General features: G+C 57.8%; 1 protein-coding gene across 4 annotated transcripts in view; it reads left to right on the top strand.

Moving 5' to 3' along the window:
* The window catches only part of IQSEC3 (IQ motif and Sec7 domain ArfGEF 3), a 102,505-nt gene extending 92,111 nt beyond the window's left edge, over positions 1–10,394 (top strand). The window contains exons 10-15 of one of the 4 annotated variants that reach the window (XM_034645544.1): positions 1,745–1,844; positions 2,022–2,183; positions 4,393–4,485; positions 6,753–6,802; positions 6,889–7,902; positions 10,178–10,315. In XM_034645544.1, the coding sequence (XP_034501435.1) occupies positions 1,745–1,844; positions 2,022–2,183; positions 4,393–4,485; positions 6,753–6,802; positions 6,889–6,963 (480 nt within the window). In that variant the 3' untranslated portion in view covers positions 6,964–7,902; positions 10,178–10,315. Of the gene's footprint in view, positions 1–1,744; positions 1,845–2,021; positions 2,184–4,392; positions 4,486–6,752; positions 6,803–6,888; positions 7,903–10,177 lie in introns of all 4 variants that reach the window. The other 3 variants (XM_034645545.1, XM_034645543.1, XM_034645546.1) reach the window with 3 other exon arrangements.
* The last annotated feature ends 6,128 nt before the right edge of the window (positions 10,395–16,522 follow it).

The raw sequence follows: 16,522 nt of genomic DNA, 5'->3' as shown, positions 1-16,522 counted from the left end.
GTATCCATTGCACAATATTTAATGAGTGTCAACTATGTACTAGGCATTTTTGTAAGTGTGGAAACAGTGGTGGACAAGACTGGGTTTCTGTCTTTCTCTTTTACCCCACATCCTCTCTATCCATGAGTCATGTTGTGCTCCCTCTAAAATTATCCCACCTCTAACGACCCACCTCTGAGGTCCACCTTCCACAGAGCAGCAGAGTGATCCTTCTAGAGTGCACCTCAGGCCACATGTCTGCCATGCTTCCCATGCCAGGCAAAGGAAGTCCACACTCACCGACCGGGGGCCTCCTGGATCCCTGACCTCCACTCCCTTCCCTCCGCTCCACTGCTTGGCTGCGAGGGCACCCTGACCCCACAGGCTGCCTCCCACTGTCCAGGCTCCTGCCATCTCAGACCTTTGTTCTTGCTGCTCCCCCCAGACTTTGCCCGGCCACCTCCCTCTCTTTATCCAGGTCTCAGTTCAAACATCACCTCCTCCCAGAGGCCCTCCCTGTGCACCTCGGAAAGTAGCCTGCCCAGCCACCTTCTCTTCTTTACCCTATTTCATTTTCTTCAAAACACTCACCAGGATCTAGAATTACCTTATTCACCTCTTCCTTCACATTGGTTTTTCTCTGCTTATTATGCTTTATGGCATTGGTTTATACCCCTGAGGGGTTTCCTCTGGAGCAGTGTTAAGTACCCTGAGGGCAGGGCACTCTCTCTCTCTCTCTCTCTTTCTTGCTCCCCCTCCCCCACTCCTGTGCCCCCAGGGCCCAGGTAGGAAAAGGTGCTGAAGAAGCATTTGTGTATTGAGCACCTGGCTAAGTTTCCATTTTAGTTGGGGAGGGAGATAGAAAATAATTAAGAGGGGCGCCTGGGTGGCACAGCGGTTAAGCATCTGCTTTCGGCTCAGGGCATGATCCCGGCGTTATGGGATCGAGTCCCACATCGGGCTCCTCCGCTGGGAGCCTGCTTCTTCCTCTCCCACTCCGCCTGCTTGTGTTCCCTCTCTTGCTGGCTGTCTCTATCTCTGTCGAATAAATAAATAAAATCTTTAAAAAAAAAAAAAGAAAATAATTAAGAAAACAAATAAATAAGATACTATCAAATTGGGAAGAAGGTGGCCTGAAAGTGAGTGTCAGGATTGGGAAGGGCTGGGATGGGGGAGGATTTGGTTTGGTTCGTTTCTATTTCTTACTTGGGCTGCTCAGGGAGGGGGATCTCTAAGGAGGCAGCATCTGAGTTGAGATCTAAGTAATGAGAATATCCCAGCCATGCAAAACCTGCAGGGAGGGTTGTGGACGGGGGGATAGCATGTGCAAAGGTCCTGCAGGGGGACTGAGCTAGCCCTATTCAGGCCACAGAAAGGAGGACAGCAGGGCTCAAGCATAAAGCCAGAGTGAGGCATGGACCAGATGGGGAGAGGCAGGAAGTGTGGACTGGCTTCTTCTAAGTGCGGTGGGAATAGCCACAGAGGTGTTTTATGTAGTTAAAAAACCCCATATTTTGATATAGTGTGTATTTATATGCATGTGTATACATGTGTGCTTATGGGTGCGGACACATATATCAATGTGTGTATGTGTGTGTACATATAAACGTGTATATGTGTGTGAATGTATCCTAAGTATGCAAGTGTGCTCACGTTTCTTTGTATGTACTTGTGTGTTCCCCAGTGTCCCTGCGTGTTCATGCATCCAAGTGCACGCACACACGTGTGCACCGTCAGTGCGTGTCCCTCTCCCTCTCTTGAGCAGATTCTGAAACTTTGCCCGAAGAAGAAGAGCTCCTCCACATACACCTTCTGCAAGTCGGTGGGCCTGCTGGGCATGCAGTTCCATCTCTTTGAGAATGAGTGTAAGTCTCCCTCGGACCCAGACATGTGGCAGAGGCAGTTTGGGGGGAACGTTGCAGGCTGGAGGGATGGGAGAGGGGACAAGAACCGCCAAGGCCCCGGCCACTCTCCCCAGCGTGCTGCCTCCAGCCTCACCCGCTGCTGCTCACGGCCACGGGGGCCTGGGGTCTGCTTTCCAGATTACTCTCACGGCATCACCCTGGTGACCCCACTTTCGGGCTCTGAGAAGAAGCAGGTGCTGCATTTCTGTGCCCTGGGATCGGACGAGATGCAGAAGTTTGTGGAGGATCTGAAGGAGTCCATCGCTGAGGTGACAGAGCTGGAGCAGATCCGGAGAGAGTGTAAGGCCGCGGTGTGCCGCACGGCAGGGGCGGGGAGGGGGTGCTCCCCTGCAGCAGGGAGCGGGGGCGGGGGCTGCTTGTGGCGCGAGTCCAACTCCTTGCCCCACTCTGGAGTGAGTGGGGGGTGAGCCGAGGCCCCTCCTGCCATCCCCGGTGCACCATCACGGCCCAGGTGGGTGCCGCTGCTGTTCGAGTTTCTTCGCAATTAAAGGGGGACTTTCGGGGCAGGGCGCCAAGAGGACAGGGTGGTGCTTTTTAATCTGCGTTTCTGGAGCACCTACTATGTGCCAGGCAGTTTGTCGATAGCGCTCACATCGATCCTTGCAGCATGGGGCTTGTCCCCAGTTTACAGACCCGCCTCAGGGAAGTTAAGGGATGTAGTTAACATCGCGCATCCTAGAAGCGGGTGAGCCGGCCCCTGCCGCTTGCATTTAGATCTGCTTCTGGGGCCCATCTGCTTTCTACCCTGACATCAACAAAAGAGCTTCCGATTAGAATAGTGAAAGGAAACAGCTCAATCCGGTCAAAACAGAAGCCCACCAGAGCAGACTGTGGGGTTCGGTCACGGCTCCGGGGGGGAGGGGGTGTAAGTCCCCCTACTGCGCTCTGCTGGCATGCTTGAGCTCGGTGGCGGGACCGGAGGCTCAGAGATGCCACCCTGGCTGCCGATCTTGAACATTCTCAAAGACATACCCTGAAAGGTCACTTCTGTCATTGTCAGAATGTTACAGATGGCTTTGCCCTGCGCTGGGGAGACGCAGTGCCCCAACGGGCACGAGGATTGCCAAAAGAGGCCCCCTTTCCGCCTGGGAGCAGCGTACCCATCCCTCCCAAAGTACAAAGGCGTAGGTAGTGCCAGAATCAGTCTGTCAAGAGTGAATGTCCTCCCCCGCTGTCCAGAGGGCAGGGGAGCAGGGGGAGAGACTCACATCTGGGTCTTACTCTTCAGATGGAGAGAAGGGGAAGCAACAGCTAAGAAAAGATGAAGCACAGGCCAGGGAGGCAGGGAGGGAAGGAAGTAGAAAAAGAGAAATGAGAAGAGCAGAGCTCCCATTTATTCCGTGCCCAGCCCCAGGCATGTGCCGGACCTCTTCTATTATCTAATCCTTGCCACAACTTTCCATGAGGCCGGTAGGATTGTCCTCATTTTACAAATAAGGAAAGTGAGTCTAACAGCTGAAGGAGGTTGTCCGAGTTCACACAGTCAGTGACAAAACAGGATTTGCACCAAGTTCCTCAGAGGCCTTGCTTGTAATTACGATGCTAATTTCTCCAAAGCCAAGACGGCCTCTCCAGGGAGGGACAGCCCTCCGCTCAGGAAGCGTGTGAAGTATTGACTGATGGTGTGACTCAGGCAGTCAGGACAAGCCATGCTGGTTTGGAGGTTTGCTGGCCAGTGTCCCTGGATTATAGACGACTAGGGACACAGAAAGTGGGACCCAGGAGAGCGGCTTTAATAAAAGGAACCTGAGTTATGTCTCCTGGAAAAGAGACACTGAAGGAGTGATTTAAACATGACTGGAACAGGCTTCCCGTCTAGTGAGAGGAATCAAGGTTGAGGACAAGACGGATGCCCTGGCCTTGCGGGCTGGGCAGCACCGACATCCTCAGGTGGGGAATCTCCTCCCTGAGGGAGCTTAGCCAGCTGGGTGGACTCTGTCCTGCCCGGGGCAAGGTGGGCCCACTGGCCGTCACCCGCCGTCACCAGCCATCACCGAGGTCCGCTGTGCCAGGTGATTCATCCATGTTGTCATAAAAGCCAGTATTTACTGAGCGCTTCCACGAGCTGGGCCTCGTTCTAAAGGGTTTTGGTACATTTCCTCGTGTAATCCTCTTAACAACACTTAGAAGCCAGCACTGCTGTCCCCTCGGGTGAGGCACTGGGAGATTAAGTAACTTGCCCAAAGCCACACAGCTAAGAAATCCCAGAACCAGGACTCAAACACAGGCCCTCTGCCGCCCTCTTCTTTGCCTCTTCTGCTGCCTCTCAGAGGAGCAGCTGTTAGCATCCCCACAGACAGATGAAGAAACTGAGGTTCTAGTGGGTCTCTTACTTGCCGTGAAGTGGGGTGCCAGACTCAGGCCACGTGTTAGAGCACGTGTCAGGGAGCTCCCCCCCTCCCCTTCCTGCTCTCTCCTGCTTCCTGCTCTCTCCTCACTCCCCTCCCACCTCACCTTGGTTGAGGCTGGCTTCCTCTCTGCCCTCTAGGGGAGCTGGAGAAGCAGCAAGGGGCAAAGACGCTCTCCTTCAAGTCCAGCGGGGCGCAGGTGGACCCGCAGTCAAAGCACGGATCGCCTACAGGTGAGCCCTGGTTCTGCTCCAGAGTCCCAGACCCAGGCCTGGGATGGCCCTGGGCCCACACAGAGGCCACTTTCTGCCCCCAGCCTTGGGTTCCTGGGGAATTGGGGTGAGGGAAGTGCTCATTCCCATGGTCGTTTCCATCTGCTCGGAGCTCCAGGCTAATCTCACGGGCCTTAGTAGTGGGAGTGAGGAGGACTGCGAGAGAGGAACGTGTCCATTTACATGCAGCCCTAAGGCCCTGGGTCCCTGTGAAATGTCATTGTCCTCCCTGGAGGAGTTAGGCCAAGAGCCCAGACAAACCTTGTCCCAGTGGGGGAGCCTCCCACCCACTCACCCCACACCCAGCCTCCCTGGGGACTGCTGGGGTTCACTCAGGGGTGAGAGGTATAGCAAAGAGAAACAGCATGAGAAAAACTGCCTACGGATGGGAGCCTGGTAAGGAGGGTGGCCAGAGGGGTCTGGAAATCTTGATCGGCCAGTCAGTTTCTTTCCCTAATGAGCCACAGGTGCTCCAGGCCAGAGTCAGCCCACCCCAAAATCCAGATAAACCTTCAAACCCACTTTCCCAGATGGTTTCTTCAAATTGACTTATTCACTCCAGACGAAGCAAGTCAACTTCAGATTTTTGTATCACCTTTAGCCGTGTTCTCTAGACCTGCTTCCTTTCTCCCACTGACATCTTCCTATTTTCTACCTCTTGGCCCTCACCTTACCACACCCAGCCCCGCCCACCGCCCCCAGGGAGCATGGGAAGAGTCCCGTCCACCCCCATTCTACAGTCCCACATAAAAATCAGAGGGAGAGATGGCATGAGAATTAACTCCCATCCCAACAGACCCCCAGTAAAGCATCCAGAACAGTTCACTGATTAATTTAGCCATTTATCCTTACATTTAACAAACACTTATCGAGTGCCTGCTGTGTGCCCCCTACTAAGCACTAGAAGACCAGGGTTCCAGCAAGGCAGCTGCTTGAGCCGAGACACTCTGGTGGGTTTCATGCTGGCCCCCAGCCCTCGGTGACAGCCATGACACCATGATGCAGGGACAGACGGCATCACAGCACTCAGTCTCCCCTGGGAGACACGATTCCTTTTCCAAGCAAGACCTGGGGCTTCCTTAGCCGCACGGAGGTTCTCACTCTGATGTCATCTTCTGCGTGTGGGTTTGACCTGTCATCATGCATTCATAATTCTCCACCCTGCCTGATTTTTCAGTTGGCCCCTTCATTTCTATAAGGTCATGGTACACGGGTCGCTGCTTGTTTGCACAGCTGTGTAAACTCTGGAGCCAAACCTCAGCTGTGATTAATTAGTTGACATCCCACCCCACTCTGCAGCCCTGCCTGCCTTTTTTGGAAGCTGTACCCCCTGGTCAAGCCAGAATGCATGTCTCCAGGGCCTGGTCCATGAGTCACCTCCCCGGTGGGGTTCTCCCCGGTCCCAAACAATGGCACAGCTCCCTCTTGTGCTGCAGAAAGCAGAGCGATGAGCACAGCAAGGGAACCTGTGCACATGTGAGTGCATGTGCACACACGCGCACGCACACACGTGCCCACAGTGTGTGACCAGTCAGAGGGGCTCCAGCAGAGGGCCTCTGGGAGGCCTGCTGAGGGTGGGGGTGGCAACCGGGAGTGACCAAGCCCGAGAAAGCCACCACACTGTCCCTGGAGGTCGGCGGGGTCCCTGGTGCTGTGCCGAGCCAGTCAGAATGCCCCGTAGCAATCTCCCAGCCGGCATCAGCCACGCTTCCCATGTCAGGCCCTGTGGTGAGTGCTGTACGGGCCTCCGCTCATTGACTGCCCGCCGCTGAGCTAAGTGGCAGGGATAGGAGCACACAAGGAACACGGCCCCTCCCTCAAGGGGCCTGTGGCTGAAAGGGACAGGTTAACAGCAGAGGATCCTTGTGTTTCTGAGAGCCAAGAACCAAGGGCACCTCAAAACCAACTTTCACTGTCCCTATGAGGGCGACTTTGACTGTGGGTAAACGAGACTCAGTAATGCTCGCTTAAAAACCTTCAGAGATCTTCTAGTCTACATGCCCAAGGTCACACAGCGACCAAGGGGCAGAACTGGGCTCCGCCTTCTGGTCCACCTGCCCGGGGGCTGTGTCTCGGTCAGGAATGGCATGGCACCCGGTCTTCCATCCACACCGGCTAACTGCAAGGATGCTTGGTGTCGGGGGGGCAAAGCAGGGGCGGTGTTTGGGAGAGTCAGGGATCTGTATTCGGCGGGTAGAGAGTGAGCCCTGTGCTCTTTGCATTCAAAGCCAAAAGGGAAGCAGCGCTCGGGGAGAAGCCAGTGGAGAGCACGGTGGAGGTAAGTGGAGGCCTGGTTGCCCAGGTGAGTGGTTCCGAGCCCCCGCTTGTCCTTCTTCTCACTGTCTCTGTTGTTTCTCTTCTCAGGTATTAATCAATGCCTCCCCAGCCCGACTCACCATTTTACCAATTTCAAGAGATACAATTAAAAGTTACTGCTAGCATGGGTAACGCCACTGTTCCAGCGCCTAATTAAGCCACAGCACTTTCTGCCCATTCCCCAGCCGTGTGCCCTCCGAGGCCGAGCTCCCAGACTGACACCTGCAGATGATGCCCATGACTATCTCCATAGCGACTCCGCCCGTAGCCCCCAACCCACTTCCCCAGCAGACTGCTCGCTGGTCCCCCAACACATGCTCTATCAAGGAAGCCGCCATCCCCTTCCCCCTGGTGTGTCTGTCCTCCACAGGAGTCTGGACCCGTCCAGAGACTCCCCCCTCAAATCCAGCCCCAGGGACCGCTTCAGGCGCAAAGCCTGCCCTCCCAGCTGCGTCTTGGGGCAGTTAGAGAACTGAGACAGGGGCAGCTGAGAGGGGAGAGCTCCTCCCTGGACCAGCTGGTCCATTCGGAAAGCTGGCCACGGTGGAGGGTTGTGCGCGGGAGCCAGTGAGGCAGAGCAGGGTTGGGTCACCGTCAGGATTTCCCTGGGAGGAGAGCAGATGTAACTGAAGACTGTCCGTGGGGGAGGAGGATGCCCCCCTCAAGCCACATAGGGAGAGGCTGGGGAGGTCGCTACTGCAGTTAGTCCTTGCCAAGCCCCCAAGTGTCACCTGGGGGAAGGGCATTCAGGGGCCCCTATAAGCTTCACTGGGCCCCAGTCCTCCCCCACTGCTCCCTTCCCATGCCAGTGAACCCCCCTCGCTCCTCTGGCAGGCCTCCAGGGACGACTAGCTTCTCACACAGACACCTCCTTTCCCAGCTCCCCCCAAGCTGGAGGAGCCCCCACTTAGAGGGAGGGAGGCGCCTGCCCACCAGGATACCCCAGGGGAGCCCAGTTTCTCCCCTCTTTGCCCATGGCCCCCACCCCCCACACACCTGTGTCTGGAGGAGGCACCTTTACACGGAGGAGCTTCCCGCCCCAGCAGCTGACAAGCCCCCAGGGTGGGTATTCCATCCCTTGCCCCCTCTTCCCCCCATCTTCCTGCGGCTGCCCATCCTCTAGCCTTGCAGATAAACACACAAAGCCCCCAGCCCTCCGGTGTGTTCTCCCAGCTTTGCCTTAGCCTGGCCTACCTAGTGAGCACAAGCCATCTTTGGCCCGTTCTCCCCTCCCACACTGCCAGAGGGCCATGTGGCTATCTGCAAGGCTGCCACCCCCAGCTAGCCCCGGGGCCCTGCCAGCCTCTGCTCCCCTGCACAGAGAGCAGCCTCGCTGCCCCCAGCCTCTCAGCTGGACCCCAAGCTCTCTCGTCCTCTGCCCTGTCTCCGTCACTGCCTGGCCAAGCCCCTCTGGCCGGTGCTTCTCCATCTTCTCTGAGCTGTTCTGACCTGCTACTCATGAGCCATCCTCTCTCTCTCTCTCTCTCTCTTCCCCCCTTCTCTCCCTCTTTCCGTTCTTTCATTTGCAGGGAGGTAAGAAGGGGGTCAGAATGAATGTTTTGCTGTCACTTACTGCTTCTCACTTACTGACCATTAAGTCAAGGGATCCAGGCTGGGGTGGAGAGGGGGGAAGTGCAGACAGTGGAGGGGGGATCAGAAGGCAAGAGATGAGGAGGAGGTGAAGATGAGCCAAGAGCTGTGGGCTGCGTGGGGGAGGGGTACAGGTGGGCAGGAGGAAAAGGAAATTCAGTGTGTCTGGACCAAGGCAGCTGGATGTTAGTTATAAAATCTGGGGGAGCAGGAGTGCAAAAGGCCTGCCCCCACTGTCTAGGCCACATTTCTCCTGGGGAATAACTGGGCAAAGGAGCCAGTTCCCCGCAGCAGTGGGGGGCAGAGGTCTTCTGCCAGAGTGGGGACCACAGAGGGCTCCCCAAGAGGAAGGTGGGCCCCAGCTATGCCCTCTGCCTGCCCTGTGTCTCAGCAGGGCACTGAGGGACTTGGGAGCTCCTTCATTTGCTTGGGGCGGGAGGTGGATCTCAGCCTAGAAAATGCTGCCAAGGCTGGAGGTTGAGAGCGAAGAGGAAAGCCTTCAATGTGCTGAGCACATAGGGTTTGTGGACCCCGAAGGGCAGACAGAGCCGGGGCTTGGGGGACTGTGGAAAGGGAAGCAGCCCATGGGGAGTCTACAGGCCCAGAAGGGGGGTCCCGGAAATTGCACCTTCTGCCAATGAATAGGGTTAGGGTCCCCTAGTGTAGGGCTCCGAGATAGTTTTCAGCTTGGCATCTTGGTCTCAGCCTGGCAATCGAGACCCCTCCCCAGCAGCCTCCATGTCCCCCTCTGTGCTCTGAGCAGCCGGTCCTGGGTGGTGGTATCCAAGGACAGTAGAATGCATCCTCAGAGTGAAAGGTCTCAGTCACCACAGAGGGCCAGGTGTTAGAAGGGGATTGTGGCATGTCATACGTGCAGCCGGGGAGCTAGAGGGTGAGGAAATACCCCCCCTCCCCCACCGCCCAGAAGGCTCTAGCTCCCTTCCTCCCATTTCCTCAACCTCCCCCTGCTAGCAAGAGGAGGCCGGCCTGGTTCACAGTGACCTCCATGGGTTGAGGGAGGGCATAAAGATTAGAGTCCTTTCTGAGTACCCCTCCTACAGTGGGACAAATTAAACCAGGACACAGGCTGGCCCAGAAAGACAGCTGGGGACTGAGCCCTGGCCCTGGCTGTCTGGGCTGCTTTCAGGTTCATGGTTTTAGCCTTGGGGAAATCTAGGACAGGGTAGGTCCAGATCGCCCCTTCAGGGGTCCCTGGCATTCTGGGTTTGGCTGCCTTTGTGACCCGACAGAGCCGGTGAAGCTTCTCCTTTAACAAAGGGAGGAGGGGGCTTAAGAGGCTCAAAGATGATTGACTATCCCTGTGTCTGGTCTCCCTTTGTCCTCACCACAGCCCTGGAAGGCAGAGAGAGGTCGAAGACCATTACCCTGTTTTCTAAGATCAGAGGTTAGTGGAGAGGGAAGTCGAGAGAGGTTTCCCCATGAGATGTGACTGCAGAGCCCTGCAGAGCCCTAGGGACCACTGATCCAGGTGTCCATCTCTCAGGTGAGGAGCCAGGCCTGAGAGCCAAGGCTCCCCCAGCCACATCCAGGGCAGCACTTCTGTTCAGCAGCCAGGGTTCCTCCAGGCGCATGGGGAGGTGGCCGGCGGCTCAAAGTGAGGGCTGGGAGCAGCCGAGGGGCACAGGAGATGAGAAAGGGCTGGGAAGGGAGGCTCAGGGTAGCCAGTCCTAGCAGCTGGGAATTAGTCTTGTAACATTTCATGCTTCTCTGGCTGTTTCTAAACTAGGTGTCAATTCACAACAGGCTTCAAACGTCTCAGCACAACCCCGGGCTGGGGGCCGAGAGGGGAGCGCCGGCGCCACCGCCAGACCCGCAGCCTAGCCCCTTGAGGGAGCAGCCCCCGCCGCCGCTGCCGCCGCTGCCACCCACACCCCCTGGGACTCTGGTGCAGTGCCAGCAGATTGTCAAGGTCATTGTCCTGGACAAGCCCTGCCTAGCCCGTATGGAGCCCCTGCTGAGCCAGGCCCTCTCCTGCTACGCCTCGTCCTCCTCCGACTCCTGTGGCTCCACACCCCTGGGTGGCCCNTTTTTTTTTTTTTTTTTTTTTTTTTTTTTTTTTTTTTTTTTTTTTTTTTTTTTTTTTTTTTGATGTGGAGCAGCTGCACCCAGCAGCCCCAACCGCCCCCTCGCTTGCTGCTCCCCATGCCCTGGCACGAGGCACTGCTGGTCACTGATCACCATTGTTTTGGAAAGAGCATCTCAATCCTGGGCACCTGGGTTTGCCCCGCCCCATCATGCTTCCCTTAGGCCGCTGAGCACCTCTGCCTGAATCTGGACATAGCACCTCACTCCTCCTGCAAGGCACGTGCAGGCCTCCTCTTCCTCCTGCTACCCACTCTGGCCACTAGGACCACAGACTGAAGAAAGCAGGAGCTGAGGGCCTAACCAGCTTCCTGGCCCTGAGTCTGTCAGGCCCCAGGCCTCAGGCCGCGTAGGGAGTGCGATGGGTGGGAGGCTTTCTCGGCTGCAGCCCCCAAGCCCAGCCGCCTCAGGAGGCTGGTCCTCCACCCCCAGGGATGTTGGCTGTCCTGGCCACATCCTCCCCCTCCTCCCAGGGCCTTCTCCTGCTTTCTCAGGAGCTGGGCCCTGCCTGTGCAGGGTTCTCAGACTTCAGGAAAGTTCTGAGAAAGTTAAGAGGGAAGGGGGGACCACTCCCAGCTCTCTCAAGATCAAGTCAGCAGAGCTATGGAATCGTGAGGTCATATATCCACAAAATGCACCTTTTAAAAGAGTTTCTTAGTTCTCTGGCCCCAGATATTCCCCAGCCAATGCGAAGTGCACGGGCCGTAGACTTAAACACACATACAAACCGCGTTCTTCCCACGTGGAGGCAGACCCAGGGAGAAGCGGCGGGGGTCTGGCCAGGGACGGATACAGCCAGCAGAGGTAGGGTTCGGACCCAAGTCAGGGCTCCCTCTTGAATGACTTCCGTGGCCTCCATGAGAGGTTTGGAGACAGAAGCAGGTGAGAAAAGCAGGTGCACCAAAGGCACTGGCATCCCTTCTGCCTCCCCGACTAGCCCGTCAGCCTTTAAGTCCCCCTCCCCACACCTCCTCCAGGAAGGTGCCAGACCTGCCTCCAGTAGGCATGGCTGAAAGAGCCCCTACACCCTCCCAGTTGCACAGGAGCGCCAAGCGGGGCTCACTGATCTCCCCAGGGCCCACCAGAAACAGAGCGTCCACTTTTGTGAGGCCCCACGGAGCGCAGGCAGCCCGGCCTCCAAGTCCTTGGGCACTACCGCGGCCTGCCCCCATCCCAGCCCTTTCGGGAAGTGTCTGTCCCAAACAGGCCAGACTCTCCGGTCCTGTGCCAAGAGTTCATTGCTGTCCTTCGTTAGGGTCCCCTCCCACTTGGAGCCCATTATCAAAGGCTGCCAAGAGATGCAAGTGAATAGTGGCCAGGTCTAAAGTGAATCTGCTTCTCCCCGACACCTACCCCATGCCCAGAGGGAGTGCCCGGAGCTGGCTTGGAGGCGCGGAGTCCTCTCCCACTCTCAGAGGTTCCAGATGACCTAGTTTCGAATGTGTGTGTGCAGTCACCCAGACGTCATATGATGTCACCCAGTGAGTCTATTTCTGGCTCTGTCTTTGTCAGCCCAGTTTCCATAACATGTGGCCAATTTGCTGCCTCCTCCCACGGTGGCTGCCCAGCTGATCTCCTGTCCTTGTTGCCCTGGCCCCTCCCCTGTGCCTTCCCTGTAACAGGTGGCTTCGGTCACAGCCGTTCGGAGCAGAGTGGCTGACAGATGGAGCACGCGGACTCGGTCACCTTTGATGCCCTTGGCCAAGGCAGGGATCATCCTTAAAAAGTGCAGGCCTAGACAGCAGGTGTGGGGGGTGCTCAGAGGGGACTGGATGACCCTCGAATGAGGGGCCACCCCGGAAGAGAGCGGTAGTTACACTGGGCGGCAGGGAGGCTAAGGAGCAGGAGCTCTGAGATGGTGATGTGTGTTCACTGGGTGGGGACCGTGAGTGCCAGGGGCCACCGAGAAGGCTCACAGTCCCAACCGCCGGGCCCCTGTCACCTGCTCATGCAGTGTGTCTGGTTGGAAAGTGCCCTCCTCCCTGTTGATGGGCACGCCAGACTGCCCCCCACCCCCCGCCACAGCCCTGACTTTCCAGGTGTGGCCCAGCAGCGGTCTTAGGGCCCGCACTGCCTGGAGCCTCTCTCTGAGGACCCAGATGCTCAGACGTCTCAGGGTCCCTTCCCCAGGAAGGGGCTTACCCCCCTGTCACTGGGATGGCTTCCCTGGGCCCCACTGGCAGCACGGGGAGGCCGGGTCGAGGAGGCACACCAGCCTGGGCTCGGCAACACATGGAGCCAAGCCTGAGCTATGAAGGGCTTTTAATCCCTGATGGCCCCCCTCACTGTCGGGAAAGCCAGAGTTCCCACTGTCTCTAACTGCTGTCCTCTGATCAGCCAACAGGCTACGGTTGGGACCCACCTCTGTCCCTGTCCCCAGAGCTTCATCCCCAATGACCTGGGACAAGCCTCATCCTCCTCCCCATGGTGGCTGCTGCGTCAGGGCCCAGCCCTCCCAGAGGGCCCAGCTGGAGGTGCCCTTGGGCTCCCTGCTCCCCAAGGCAGTGGGGGCGGTGGAGTGCTGACTGGGCCCCCAGACACAGCGTCCTGGGTACACGCCCCGTGACTGCAGGGTGGACCCTCTGGATCAGCTTCATAGGCCTTACTTTAGGGGACCTGGGCCCCCTTCTCAATGGTCTCCATCTGGCCCCAACTCGGAACCGGGAGTGGGAACGATAACTAGCTTTCCCACACGGCTTTGGCCAAGTCCCCCGTGAAAGCTGGAGGAAGCCCCCGCCCTGGGAGCGCCCTGGAAGCCTGCCTGCCTCTGAAGGCACGCCTGTTGATCAGCCCTGGGCCCCTGACCCCCACCGCACCTGTGCCCCCACAGCCTGCCAGAATGTCTCTTTGTGTCCAATAGGCTTCCCTGGTAGCCATCTGTCCGTCTGTCCCTGTGTCCTGCTGTACAGACCTTCTTGCTGCACCCCCCCCACATCTGCCCCTTCATCCCGTTGGAGAGAAGCCTCTCTAGGGAAAGGCAGGGTGGCTGCACCCAGCAACAAATCCAAATGGCAAATATTTTGTAACAAAATAGCCCAGAGGTATTTTATCTGTTCAATTCATAGAGTTTTAGAGATTATATTGAAATATGTCACTTGAGCAAATTGCGTCGGTTCTGTTTCTTTCATTGTCTCAGAGGGAGGCCCTACCTTGAATCCGAGCGTCTGCTCAGCCAGAGTCCGAAGCCAGAGGATGTTGGGCGGCCCTCAGCCCTAAGGGCTTTGAGGGGCAGCGGGACTGCCAGGCCGCTCTCCTCTGACCACAGTGGTGTCACCCCTGACCCCAGGATGAGGTGCCCCCGTGCCACCACGGGACATGGTGAAGAAGCCCCCTCTGAAATAAAGGAGACTTGGGTGTGGGGGGGTCATCGGATGGCTCAGAGCTGGGGGTGCAGGGCCAGAGAGCTGACCCCCCCACACACTGCATGCACACGCACGCACCTTTTAGCCAGGTAAGAGAACCGCTAACCATGGAGCCTGGGGCCATGTTAGAGGGAAGAAGCCCCCACGACTGCCAGTGTGCATCCCGGCAGAGGGGGAGATGAGGGGTCAGGATTCCATCTGCCCTGCTTGGCCTCCTGCCTTGGAGAGCAGGGGCCAGTTGGGGGCCCAGGGTCCCACTGACCACATTTGATCATCAGCTTCCGAAGCCTGACCTTCTAATCACGGGTCTGGATTGACAAGCCCGGGGGGGGGCCCTTCCTGAGGAGGAGGGGCAATAGGCCCAAGTGCAAGGAACATCATCAGGGAAGGTGCATGGAACCACCCAGGGTGTTGGGGCAGACTTCTGTGGGTGGCAGAGGGGTGCCCAGATGCTGCAGGAGAGAACAATAACATCAGGGCTGGGGAGAGAGACAAGAGGCTTGGGCGAGCATGCACCACTATGGACAGGGGCTTCACAGACAAGCTGGCGGGGGAGAGGACAGAGCCTTCTAGCAAAGCCAAGGCCTCAGAGACACTGCGCCGTGGGAGAAAAGTGGCGGCCAGTTTGAGGACACCTGCAAAGAGGATGACCCGCTCTCCTGGTGACCAGAACTCTGAACACCCAGAAATCCAGACAGCTCCCCAGGCTGGGGCCCTTTATCCCCAGTTGAAGTGAAAAGGAACGTGACCTCACCCTCCTTCCAGGAAACGGGAAATTCCAGGAGAAGTCTGGGGCCAGCTATGACCTGTCCCATCCTGGGAACTCTCTGACCCAGGAATCTGAGGACAGGCCCCTGGAGAGCACCCCTGAGGGGACCCAGCTCAGCCCAGGCCTGGGAGAGGGCCGAAGGCCAAAAGGGCTGCTGCTGTGTGGGAACGCAGGGCGGCGCCGCCATCCTCCTGAGGTCCTCTGGAAGGAACGGCCCTTTCTCCAGTAGAGAGAGCAAGCCCACGGTGCTCTAAGAGAAGCCCCCTGGGTCCGTCGGCCAGCGCCTCTCCCTGGTGGTGACCCTTTAGCAGGGGGCAACTCCCCAGCCATTGATTTAGAACGCTTCCAGTAAGGGGGACCTGAGAGCAATGGGCCAGAACAGGACACCGGTGTGAGAAGTCAGGGAGCAGTCAGCAAGGTTATGAAGCCCCCGGCACTGGGGTGGGTGCGGGGGGCACCCAGTGAATGGGACAAGGCTCCTGCCGTCCAGGAGCTCGCACTGAGTGGTGCCGTCCCAAACACACACACGGACCAGCCGTTTTCACAGAGCGAATGGTGACGTGATGGGGAGGGGGTCAACAGTCAAGGAAGCCCTCTGCCCTCTGGCAACTGCAACAAGGTCAAGGTCACGTCCGAGGGCAGGGGAGCAGCTCAGAGACCATGTCCTCACAGTGGAACGACCACGGCATTTGGAAGCAGAAACCGAGACGCTCTGCCACAGGACTGTTCCCTCGTCTGTGAACGTCCTAACGTGACAAGTCTGACTGTATCTTACTGAAACGCATTTAAAGAACCACCCTGACCAAGGAAGCAGTAAAATTAGGCTTCTTCTGGAAAACTGCAGACGGATGGGCGTCATCCTCAGTGGGAAAGGAGGTGGCTTGAACGCAGGCCTTCGGCAGTTCTGGGGGCCGGCCGGGGTGGGGGGGCTACGGTCCTGAGCAAGGGCTCTTGTATGGCTCTGACTCCTGGTGCAGAGAAGCCCCCCACCCCACGGCCCAGTGGGCCTGCAGGGAGCCCTCTGTCCACGGCCTCCCTGTCACCCCACACCAAGGAAACTCAGATTTGCCATTTAAAATAATAACAGGATGGATTCCATGGCCTATTACCCACAAGACCCCGGGGTTGGCAACTTTTCTGACCTCAGCGTGAATTACACAAAACCATGGTAGGGTCGCTCTCTCATCCTGTGGGGCTGGCAGAAGGCTGCCGCAGGCCTTGGCACGCCTGCCTTCTTTCCCCCGGCCTTGACGGATGTGGCTAATTGACCACTGCTTTCCAGGGGTCACCATCAGTCGACAAATGTTGGCCCCCAGGATGAAAACAAGCTGCTACCCACCCGGGTGTCTTACTGAGCTGCCCTGAAGGAAGCCATGGGGATGGAGGCGGCAGACCTGTGGGCTGAGGGACCGGGCCCAGGGAGGAAGCCTGGCAGCAGACACTTGTGGCCACTATTGTCAGATGGCTTGTGGAAACCGGCTCGGGAGGACGCCTCACTGTTCCGTAGCTCGCCAGTGCTCTGCCAGTCCGAGGCTCAGGGCTGCTTTCCCTTAGGGCTGCCGACAGCCGGCCCAGGAGGCCCCCTCACCTGCTCTCCTCACCTGCCATTGGCTCCCCCTCTCCTCCGACCCACGGAGTGAGCCCCTGAAGTACAAGAGAGCAGCCAGGGCCACAGATGGGGAGTGCCCGGGGAGAGGGAACTCAGGAGAGCTCTCCATCCCAGGGCAAAGCATGGCCCGCAGAGGCCACCACTGGGCATGTCTGGCCTGAGAGACACTTCACAGGGCAGGGGACGTGTTCCCTCCAGAACATGGGGCTCCGCCAGAGCCCCATGGCCTGGAATTGCAGGTTGAACTCT

Source organism: Ailuropoda melanoleuca, chromosome 16, assembly GCF_002007445.2.
Source record: "Ailuropoda melanoleuca isolate Jingjing chromosome 16, ASM200744v2, whole genome shotgun sequence".
Classification (NCBI taxonomy): Eukaryota; Metazoa; Chordata; class Mammalia; order Carnivora; family Ursidae; genus Ailuropoda; species Ailuropoda melanoleuca.
The sequence above is the reverse complement of the archived record's forward strand: the minus strand, read 5'-3'. Positions and strand labels throughout refer to the sequence as shown.